The 11753-nt window shown below is 43.1% G+C and overlaps 1 protein-coding gene across 1 annotated transcript; it reads right to left on the bottom strand.

Moving 5' to 3' along the window:
* Positions 1-2854: 2854 nt before the first annotated feature.
* LOC306899765 (extracellular calcium-sensing receptor-like) lies at positions 2855-9227 on the bottom strand (the record flags this gene model as incomplete). The annotated part of the gene is made up of 7 exons (XM_079466236.1): positions 2855-3585; positions 6865-7053; positions 7214-7337; positions 7437-7664; positions 7738-8493; positions 8573-8861; positions 9091-9227. The coding sequence occupies 7 exons, from the start codon at positions 9225-9227 to the stop codon at positions 2855-2857; spliced, it is 2454 nt and encodes an 817-aa protein (XP_079322362.1).
* Positions 9228-11753: the final 2526 nt, after the last annotated feature.

Below are 11753 nucleotides of genomic sequence, written 5' to 3'. Positions count from 1 at the left end.
GTATACGTATAGGCCTACTCTACATCACAAATCCCTACAACAAACTTTCCCCAAATTCATCTGAGCCATTTTTTATGGGTGTAGTACATAATGAGCACTGCAGAAGACACTGGACAAAATGAATGGTAATCTTACCCCAACTTATTTATTATTTAATATATAATGCCTTAAATGGTCCTTTTCTCATTATATGTTAATTTATATTTGGTTCTGCCTGTAAATTGACGATATAATATTTACAGTATGTACAAATACGGTATGCATATAAGTAAGCCAAAGCTTGAAGCTTACATGGCAAAAATCTCCACAGCTACAGTAAATTTTCCAGGATAACTGACATAAACTGGAATAAATGTGATCTACACAGCACAGAATATGAGCATAATGAATATGATACATTTTGCTTCATTGAAGTTATCAGGCAGCATCCGAGCCAAGCAATATTGAAGCACAAAAGAACAGTGAAATTTGACCTTAGACTTTAAACCACCTATTAAAAAGGCAGTTTTATTTTAGTGGAGCTAAAGTTCATGTTGAAATATAACAACAATGGTCCATTGAAGGTTTAGGCATTTAAGGCATATTTCACACTTTGAAAAATATATTAGTACATATTAATAATATATCGGACAGCATTTAAAGTATTTTAAATTTGTATTTAATAATTTGTTATATATGTTCACTTATGTTTCATACTTAAAACCAATCAAAATGTTGTAACTTTCTTTTATATACAGAAAATGCTGCACTGTATTTTCATTTAATTGCTTGTATTCAATGCCACAAACATGGACCATAACAGAGGCAGATTTTGTTTTGTGAACTCAAATGAAGGTAATGTTTCTATATATATTTAAAAAAGTGCTCCAATAGTTAAGTCTTCGTCCTTGGGTAGCATGTAGGATGAGGGTGATGGAAAACCAGAATTGTGTAAAGAAACACAAGCATCCCAAAAAGATGATTTTAACTGTGTCTGTCAAATAGAGGAGACCGGCCACTAACTTTGTAACTTCATAGACACAGTTAATATGAAGGAATGATTACGAACATGACATGACCTTTTAGAGCAGGATGTGCTGGGAAGGAGTAAACTTACTACAGTAAATATATATTATTAGTATCTTATAATGGAATGGTTGTCACATGGTTTGCTGAAAACCAGATATATCTAGACATAAAACATTAGTAGAAGAAATTCATTTGCCTTGAATATAGCCCATTGGATACTAACTCCCAAAACAACCAGCTGTCCTCTTCTTTTGTTATTTTGTGTAGTAGTTTTGACTGACAGTAGGCTGCATGATGACACTACTGTATATTGAATATACATTTTATTATTTTGTGTCATCGTAATGAATTAGCTTGCAAGGACATGGAATGTAATGCTATGTTAGGCCACGAATGATATTGGACTTTGTCATTTGATTTGGTAGCGTAATGCAACACACGTTTTACGTGTTTAAAATAATCATACAGTCAAAAAATTAAACTTAGTTTACGCTTTGTTGGGTTTCCTTTACTCGCCGAAGAGTAATGATGATCCATAATAACATATCAACAGATGCTGCATCCCAGATGCTGTATAACCACCTCCACATTTGCGTGTTGCGGTAGTTTCTACAACCGGAAACTGAGGGAAGTGCAGAGCAGCAGATATTAGGTCACTGATATGCGACAAATACAAGAGAGACAAGGGACGGGCCATTATTTTAAATAGGAATTTATCTGGATTTGCACATTTTTGGGAACATTTGGGATAATATAAGTACACAACTGCATGCAATATATCACACTGTGCAAGTGATTTTTGGTTATTTCATAACAATTCTTCCATATTGTGGCTTTGACAAATGGTGACAGAACTAGATTGTATGACCACTATAGCAGTGAAACATGATTGAGTGACCAATAATGGTCAAAGTTATCAAGTTGGCACTAGGGCCACATAAAAAAGTTAAGTATATCAGCAGGGCCGTAGCTTTAAAAGGATTCAACTGCGATGATAAGTTGCTCTGTCAATATCAGCATCTCTCAATCTTTCAGTAATAATTGCTTATTTCCTTAATTGAACTCAATTTATAACAATTTATTAAATCCTACATTGATAATGGAGCTGAAAATACGAGTGTCATGCCCCTGGTACTGTATGTTCATTTCACAATCAAAAAATATCCAATTAAATTATTATGCCTGATATAACAATTGTAGTGAGTTGCATCATGTGTTTATTCATTGCTTTTGTATTCAAAACAATTAAACCAGTTGACATATTTACGAGTCTAATGCAGCTTCCAGCTATGCTTTAATTAAAGGATTTGTTATTTGTGTTCTTCGTGTTTTTCGAGACACCTGTCAAATTTGCTTGCGGGCAGATACAAGCCACAGGAGATTTGCATCATCCTGTTCTTCAGTTTGCAACATGTTTTGTGTGTACAGAACTCACAGGAAGTAAGACAACAGCCAAAACATAATCAGGAAGCTCCGCTTTTTATTTCTGGCCCTTAGAAGAGCCACAAAGTGATCAATCAGTAGTGCAACTGCACATGCTCAAGATGGTCAATAAGAATACAGTAAATCAAGCTACATGATTTTCTCAAATAAAATAAATGTTATTTAAGAACTTAAATGTTGTGTCAAGTGACTTGCACATTCTACATGCAACATCTGTTGAACATGGGTTTGTTTAAAGAGTCTGACAGCATGTGCATCCTGTATAATATTGTAACTATGTGGTCAAGTGTTAATGTATGTTAACATTTTGATATTAATTACTATACAAACTTTATAATATACAAAAATGTTTAATTGATAATATCATCTCTATTAAGTTCAAATTGCAATCTATATTTATTTCTCAGTAGGACTTAGTTTGTGTTTTCCCCATCAAATGTTGTTTTGTATTTTGTTCAGGCTTAAACAGGATGATGTAACATTTTGGTGCAAATATGCAGAATAATAAACCAAAGCTTGAGGCTAAAATGGCAAATATCTCGACAGCTACAGTAAATTTTCCAGGAGAACTGACATAAGCTGGAATAAATGTGATCCACACAGCACAGAATATGAGCATACTGAATGTGATGAATTTAGCTTCATTGAAGTTATCAGGCAGCTTCCGAGCCAGAAAAGCCAGAATGAAGCACAAGAGAGCCAGTAGACCAATATAACCCAGTACAGAAGAAAAACCTACAGTGGATCCCAGACTGCACTCAAGAATGATCTTCTCTTTATAATATTTCATATTTTTATAGGGAAAAGGAGGAGATATTGTTAGCCATAGCACACAGATAAGAACCTGTATAAGTGTAAAGGCAAGAACACTGAGTCTCTGTTGAAGAGGCCCAAACCATTTCATGACATTACTTCCTGGAAGTGTAGCCTTGAAGGCCATTAACACAACTATTGTTTTCCCCAGAACACAAGAGATACAGAGGACAAAAGTGATCCCAAACGCTGTGTGACGTAACATACAGGACCACTCAGTGGGGCGACCAATGAAAGTAAGTGAACAGAGAAAACACAGAATCAATGAGAAGAGCAGCAAGAAGCTCAGCTCTGAGTTGTTAGCTTTTACTATGGGGGTATCTGTTAGGACTCTGTCCTTCCTGTCTCGAGCTTTCTAGCTCCCTGGGCAGAGTCATGACATTGCCACGTCTTTCGGGTTTCAGTTGTGTTATGTGTGGAGACATGTGGCTTTATGTTGTTACTTAATGCCACGTGTCTTCCTGTTATGTCTCTCAGCCCCACCCTCCTATCTCTGGTAATTTCTTAAGGGTTTCATTCCCATCGTCTGTTTGGTGTTTCACTTTAATTAGGGTTTTATTCCCATCAGCTGTCACCACTCTCCCCATGTAATCACTCCTCGTTAGTGTCTCCCTTTATATAGTCTTAGTTTCCCTCTGTTCAGTGTCGGTGCATTGTCTTCTGTTTGTGATCACTGGATGTCTTGCGTGCACGGTGTTATCCCCTGTTATTGGATTACCTGGTTCCTGTTTACAGTTTGTGAACTTATTATTTATCTTTCCTAAAGATTCTTGTTTTGTTTTTATCCCCCTCGTGGGAGGTGTTTGTTTCCAGTGTTTGGTTGAAAGTGTTTTCTTTGTGCTGGTTTTCCCCATTGCGGGTGTTTTATTTAATAAACATTTACATTTACCCTTCGTCTGCCTGCATCTGGGTTCTGTCCAAGCCAGTTCGTGACAGAATGCACCGACCCACATTGAACCCAGCAGGCAGTACGGACACGACTGCCCGTGCTAGTGAGGCGTACCTTCTCTTTGGCCTCCGCCAGAGAGACATGTACATATGGGACTTCGCTGACAAGTTCTTGGCAACGGCAAAGCGAGGCTGCTTCACGGAGGCGGAGTTGAAGGTAATCTTCAACGGCTGCCTTGCAGAACCGCTCTCCCAGGAGGAGATGAAGTTACAGAGACACCTGGGCTTCACTGATCTTGTTCAGCGGATTAGTGATCGGGATCTGCCCAGGGTCTCTACACGCCTCAGCTCTACGACCACATTGGGTTCGATCCCTGAGGATCACACCCTGGAGCTTGGGGTCGTGACCACCACCGCACCATCAGTCTCGGACCCTGCAACCTCTCCACCAACCACCAGTCTTCAGGGCAAGCGTGGAAGGAGAGAGTCCTGGGGGTCCTCTTCGGAGGCCTCCAACGCGGAGCCAGCCCCGTCCTTCACCTCCTTCCTCCAGTCGACTACCAGGAGATTGGCTCGGCAGAAGAGGAAGAGGCAACGGAGGGGGGCACGTAACCCAGCCCAGCCGGCGCTCCTGCCGGTTCTCCAGCCGGGTTCAAAGCCAGCGATCCAGCAGGCGTCCAGACCTGCCTCTCCGCAGGCGTCCGGACCTGCCTCTCCGCAGGCGTCAGGACCTGCCTCTCCGCAGGCGTCAGGACCTGCCTCTCCGCAGGCGTCAGGACCTGCCTCTCCGCAGGCGTCAGGACCTGCCTCTCCGCAGGCGTCAGGACCTGCCTCTCCGCAGGCGTCAGGACCTGCCTCTCCGCAGGCGTCAGGACCTGCCTCTCCGCAGGCGTCAGGACCTGCCTCTCCGCAGGCGTCAGGACCTGCCTCTCCGCAGGCGTCAGGACCTGCCTTTCCGCAGGCGTCAGGACCTGCCTTTCCGCAGGCGTCAGGACCTGCCTCTCCCCAGGCGTCAGGACCTGCCTCTCCCCAGGCGTCAGGACCTGCCTCTCCCCAGGCGTCAGGACCTGCCCTTCAGCAGGCGGCCGGACCTGCCCTTCAGCAGGCGGCCGGACCTGCCCTTCAGCAGGCATCAGGACCTGCCCTTCAGCAGGCATCAGGACCTGCCCTTCAGCAGGCATCAGGACCTGCCCTTCAGCAGGCATCAGGACCTGCCCTTCAGCAGGCATCAGGACCTGCCCTTCAGCAGGCATCAGGACCTGCCCTTCAGCAGGCATCAGGACCTGCCCTTCAGCAGGCATCAGGACCTGCCCTTCCGCAGGCATCAGGACCTGCCCTTCCGCAGGCATCAGGACCTGCCCTTCCGCAGGCATCAGGACCTGCCCTTCCGCAGGCTTCAGGACCTGCCCATCAGCAGGCGTCCGGACCTGCCCATCCGCAGGCGTCCAGACCTGTCCTTCCGCAGGCGGACTTCCAGCCGGTGCCTCAGCCAGTTCTCCGGCCGGCATCACCTCAAACTTTTTTCCCCCTTGGACACACACCTCTCCCTAGCCCCTTCAAGTCCCCGCCGGTCTCGTCCGGTTGCTTCAAGTCCCCGCCGGTCTCGTCCGGTTGCTTCAAGTCCCCGCCGGTCTCGTCCGGTTGCTTCAAGTCCCCGCCGGTCTCGTCCGGTTGCTTCAAGTCCCCGCCGGTCTCGTCCGGTTGCTTCAAGTCCCCGCCGGTCTCGTCCGGTTGCTTCAAGTCCCCGCCGGTCTCGTCCGGTTGCTTCAAGTCCCCGCCGGTCTCGTCCGGTTGCTTCAAGTCCCCGCCGGTCTCGTCCGGTTGCTTCAAGTCCCCGCCGGTCTCGTCCGGTTGTTTCAAGTCTCCTCAACCTGTCCCACCCTTTTCTGGTGTCCCCAAGGTTTGGCCTCCCATTCCCCCACCCCCCCTCCCATGTTTGTTGTTTTTGTTGACCCACCCGAACCCCTTCATAGCCTCCCTTATGTTCCCCTTAGTTTGTTCTGTGTTGTGCTTGTGGTGTTTGTCTTTGTGCTTTGGTGTTTTGGCCCGCTGAAGTTTCTCCCTTGAGACGCCATGGGGCGTTTCTGGGGGCGGGGGTAATGTTAGGACTCTGTCCTTCCTGTCTCGAGCTTTCTAGCTCCCTGGGCAGAGTCATGACATTGCCACGTCTTTCGGGTTTCAGTTGTGTTATGTGTGGAGACATGTGGCTTTATGTTGTTACTTAATGCCACGTGTCTTCCTGTTATGTCTCTCAGCCCCACCCTCCTATCTCTGGTAATTTCTTAAGGGTTTCATTCCCATCGTCTGTTTGGTGTTTCACTTTAATTAGGGTTTTATTCCCATCAGCTGTCACCACTCTCCCCATGTAATCACTCCTCGTTAGTGTCTCCCTTTATATAGTCTTAGTTTCCCTCTGTTCAGTGTCGGTGCATTGTCTTCTGTTTGTGATCACTGGATGTCTTGCGTGCACGGTGTTATCCCCTGTTATTGGATTACCTGGTTCCTGTTTACAGTTTGTGAACTTATTATTTATCTTTCCTAAAGATTCTTGTTTTGTTTTTATCCCCCTCGTGGGAGGTGTTTGTTTCCAGTGTTTGGTTGAAAGTGTTTTCTTTGTGCTGGTTTTCCCCATTGCGGGTGTTTTATTTAATAAACATTTACATTTACCCTTCGTCTGCCTGCATCTGGGTTCTGTCCAAGCCAGTTCGTGACAGGTATCCTTCTTATTGTAAAACAGGACTGTGACTAATACAGTTATTCCGAAACCGGACAGTGAAGAAAAGACTAGCAATATACCCATAACTTCTGTGAATGACAGAAACTCTACAGTCTTTGACACACATTTATTTTTGTCAGCATTAGACCAGAATTCCCCTGGACACTGCATGCAGTTATTTGAATCTGGAAAGGAAGTTGTGATCACTATAGTTAGATACATAAAATAAAGTATTTCATTCATGAACTCCTTTAAAAAGCAACTGCATCCTAAACAGCAGAAGGAGAACACAAAAAGAGCAACTAGCCAGTTTTCTTTGAATCTTTGACTTGGTCTGAAGTTTACCTGTCTCATTACTGATTTCTCCATCTGCACATTGAATACAGTCATAACAGCAAACAGGTCTTCCTTTCTGTGTAGCCTTCCTAGTGCCCGGAGGACAACTCTCACTGCACACAGACCTTGGCTTCTAGATACAGCACAAAAATAAGTATCGCTCTAAAATTCCAGGAGTAAAAAGCTGAACCCCACCATCCCAATTCTTACAAACCTTGTTAGTTTATTTTACCTGCAGCTGTCCTCCAGCCCAGATGATGTTTTCAGTGTTTAGCACAAAGCGCTGGTCATGGGGCAGTGAGGCATCATAGTAACCCACTGCTTTAAACTGAATTGATCCATCAGAGTCCTGCTGCCAGTTCACAACTTCATACTGGGCTACTGCAGCACCAGTTTTGTCAAACCACACACGATCTCCAAATTTAACAGTGAAATTGACCTTTTTCAGAGCCTCAACCACCTTGTGTAAAGATATTAAGAAATGTTAACATGTTGTAAGTAATTGGGTGTCATATACTGTCTGTGTTGTTTACCTGCTGTGGTTGTATCGTCAGGCCTTTCTCACAACCTTCATTTTCTTTGCACTTAAGCAGACTGTGTAGTGCATGAGCCACAGCATAAACTGCTTTGTAGACATTACTTGAATATCTCTGTTCAGGCTCATCTTCCTTGTAATTCTTTAGCACAAGAAGATCTTTATATCTGTTGCAACTTAATGCATCTTGGGATGAATTCAGATTTTCAAGTGAGCATGGAAAAGCTGTGTCCCAGAATGATTTTACAGCATAATCTGAAAACCCTTCAATATCTATTTTTCTCATTGCAAATCCCAGCGATCCTCCCAGCACATGAAAACTGTTTGGGTTGATTAAACTCTCTGCTGTTATCCATGCCTCCACACCAATCATTTGGATGCCTGTAATATTCTGAATATTTAACTGCTCAAGAAGATTGTCCATCTCTAAACTGGTAAGAAATGCAACAATCACTTTTGCTGTGCTTTGTTTTATTACGTTTACCACTTTTTGAAGTTTTTTAGGCTCTGTGCGATAGAATTTCTCAGAGTACTCTACACAAATCCCCTCTTCCTGTGCTGTATTCAGAAATATGGCCATTCCGTTGTTTCCATAGTCATTGTCACTGTTCACAGCTCCAACCCAAGACCAGCCGAAGTGTTTTACTATGTATGCAAGTGCTCTGCTCTGATGATAATCACTAGCAATAGTTCTGAAGAATGATGGGTATTCTTTCCTATTACTGAGACACTCACATGTAGCTGAGTGGCTTATCTGAAAAAGAAAGCACAAGAACCATTCATAATATCATCAATCTTGTTGGCTCCATTATTATGGATTTGGCCTTCCTTACCACTGGGATTTTAAAAGGTCCTGTTGTTCTGGAGAGAATCACTGTGGCAGAAGACTCTGTTTCTCCTATGATAGCATGTATAGGAGTCTCTCCATTGCATCTGTCTCCTTCTGCAAACTCCTGATCATTCATCACTGACATAGTTGCACTCATAGAAGACAGCCTTGAACTACAGGTATCATATATTCTATAGCCAATAGAAACATTTGGGAGCAATGTTCCACTTCTGTTGATCTCTTCCACCGTAAAAGTCATAGTTTGAGCCATCTGAAAATCTCTTATACTCACGCTGTGAAAATATGTAAACATTAGGAAAAACTGAATGATTATACGTTTTAATATATTAAAAAGTATATGGAAAGTATATATTTTTTCTTAAATTACCATAGCAATTCTTGATGTTATGATATTTTAAAATAAACTCGTAAAAATGCTGCAATGTACGCTCATTTACAAATGGTATTATTAAAAACATTATCTGCTGTATTATTTGTTAAATAGTTTTCAATGTTACAAACCTGGAGCACAACAGAGGCTGAGGTTTTTGTCTAAACTCAAATGAAGGTAATGTTTCTATGCTGCGGACTGCGAAAAGTGCTCCGATAGTTATGTCTCCATCCCTGGCCAGCAGTGGGTATTTAGGGTCTCCCATCATTCGACAAACAGTGTTTTCATCCTTTGCACAACAATAATGGATAAGAAGTGGGCAAAGAAATCTAAGCATACCTAACGTTGATCTGAGCTGAGGTTTCTCAATTCATCTGACCTGAATAATTGCCCTTTTATAGACATCATTTATATGGATGAATGATTATAGCAATGACCTCATAGGGCAGGACATGTGCAAAATTGTGTCGTGTTTTAAGGGTTGCAGTGTTACATAAGTTCAACTTGACAGGCAAAACTTTATGACTTTGTTGACACTATGTCATTGTAGATGTTTTATGTACTGTAAGCTGCTAATTGAGAAGGCAAAAGTGAAGAAGATAAATCATGTTTGTTTATAAATGGGTATTTTTGAATGAAAGGTTGTGAAAACGAAAATAAAAGTACTCACAAGATTTTTTATTACAGATTTTATAAACATTTGAAATGGACACATTGATCTGTTATCCAAACGGTAAAACAGTGCCTTAAAGTCCTCCTGTGATGTTGTTTATATGTCTTTGTTGAGTTTTGAATATGCTTTGAGATAAACAATGTGCAGATTCATAATTTTATATTTTAAAAGAGTATTTTCTCTATAAAACTCCATGAAGTAGCGTTCGTTGATATGGCATGCCCGCACTGGGAGCTGATGTCTGCCATGCTTGCCAGGGCAGGCGATGCTTGACTCGTGGTATCTGCATACGGAGCGCGTTCACCCCAGTACCTTTTTTCCTGGAGGTGCTCTGACGAGCTCTGTCATCCTGACTTCCCTCAACTCCAATGCAGCTAAAGGCATACGTCAACGTACCCTAGGTCGAGCATGATGCCCTGATACATCTGTGCTTGCAGACAGTCTCCACCTGGAGGGGTCGACCAAGGCTCCCTTCCAAGGCGTGTAAGTTTTCTTTTGCACCCATGTCCAAGCCTTACAATTCTGTGGGTCAAGATGCCTCCGCTCTTCATGCCATGGCTATCCTGCAGGTCCACTAAGCCAAGGTGCTGAAGCAGCTGGAGAAACAACCTGGCCGTTATGCAGGAACTGCTCTTGGCGACCAAGGTGAACGGCGCGTGCATTGGGTCCTACCATGTACACTCTGGTGGTCCAGGATATCTGGGGGGTAATCTCCTCGTGGGCACTGGCTCAGGAGGCCTCTCTGGCAGACATCTGCAGAGCTGCAAATTGGGCTATGCCAAAAACGTCGCTTGGTTCTACAACCTAACAGGTAAGGCCGTCTGGGGATATGCCTGCGAAGCACCTTCTCCTCTTCATCAGAAGAGTCAGCGCTATTTCAGCTTCCCTACCTCCCCCACCAGGAGAAGTACAGGCATCCCATCACTAAGCACTTCTTTGAATTAGAGCCGGGTGGAGTATAGGTAGAGTTGTCCCTCATGAGGTTAACCTCTATACCTCAGCCATTGCTCCACACTTACTGACTCCCACCTTGGGTAGTCCGGTCTGACATTTCCAGCTGTCTGGCAGTTCCAGAGACCCACAGAGAGAGTCAGAGGTGTAGAAGTGGATGTGTGAAGGGGACGCGCGTGAGAGTGAGTGCAATGTGCCTTGCGTCTTGGGCGAGAACATTGTCTGCGGTGGAGTACATGAATAAACTGGAAACATATGATGTTAGTATACAAGGAAATGAAAGCAAATGTGTGTTAAATATACTGATGTGACTTGCCGTGTCTTTGCTCAGTGGAGTCACGCAGGTAGAGTTGCAGGTCTTTACATTCACCGGTCAACACACGAGGGCTGACGCTATGCTTTCCACGCCTTGTCTCATCTTCAACAAGAGCACAAGCTGCTCACAGGTTAAATGAGGCATCTATGTTACTATTATCAACGGTCCGAGCTCACACGATTGACTCATTTGCATATTTATGAATCTGTGTATAGACAGTTTCATTGGATGTGCACACCTGACCCCCAGTTAACTTCCGGTTTTGTGTTTGGCCAATGTCCCTTCCACGGCTCCGTAAGTGTATAATAATATAACTATTTAATTTAATTTATGTTAACATAAATTTCAGTTTGTCTGTATTTAACATATCATATGATTTAACAGTATTTGGGTTAAATCTGCGCAGGTTTGGTTCACATGAATTTCTCCAGCAAAGAGAGTGAGCTAAATTATACATAAAATACCTAGCTAACACTAAATTTCCTAGTGATTTTAAACCCTGTTTGTACCACAGTGAAACATCTCTTATGTGACATACTTGAACACTTTGGGTTGCTAGACCTCCTGATCGTGTTAGTATTCTGTGCAAAGTCCTTTCATATACAGTACTGTAGAGAGACCACTGCTTGCATCATATTCTGTTCATCAGATGTTTGAAAGCTTTTAGTAATTACTTGATACAACATGGATAAGTGAAATGTAAAGCATTGTACATACTCAACAGTGGCAAGAAGTGTGCAAGTGTTGTTTATGTTGCAGTTTATAATTTTTGAAAAGAAGATCTGTCTAGCTTTGCCTAGTTCCATGTTGAAAGCATAAATACTGTCTGTATACTGTAAATGTTATAAAGTCTT

Source organism: Barbatula barbatula (genome assembly GCF_947034865.1).
Source record: "Barbatula barbatula genome assembly, chromosome: 10".
Taxonomy (NCBI): domain Eukaryota; kingdom Metazoa; phylum Chordata; class Actinopteri; order Cypriniformes; family Nemacheilidae; genus Barbatula; species Barbatula barbatula.
This window is presented reverse-complemented; position numbering and strand designations above follow the sequence as displayed.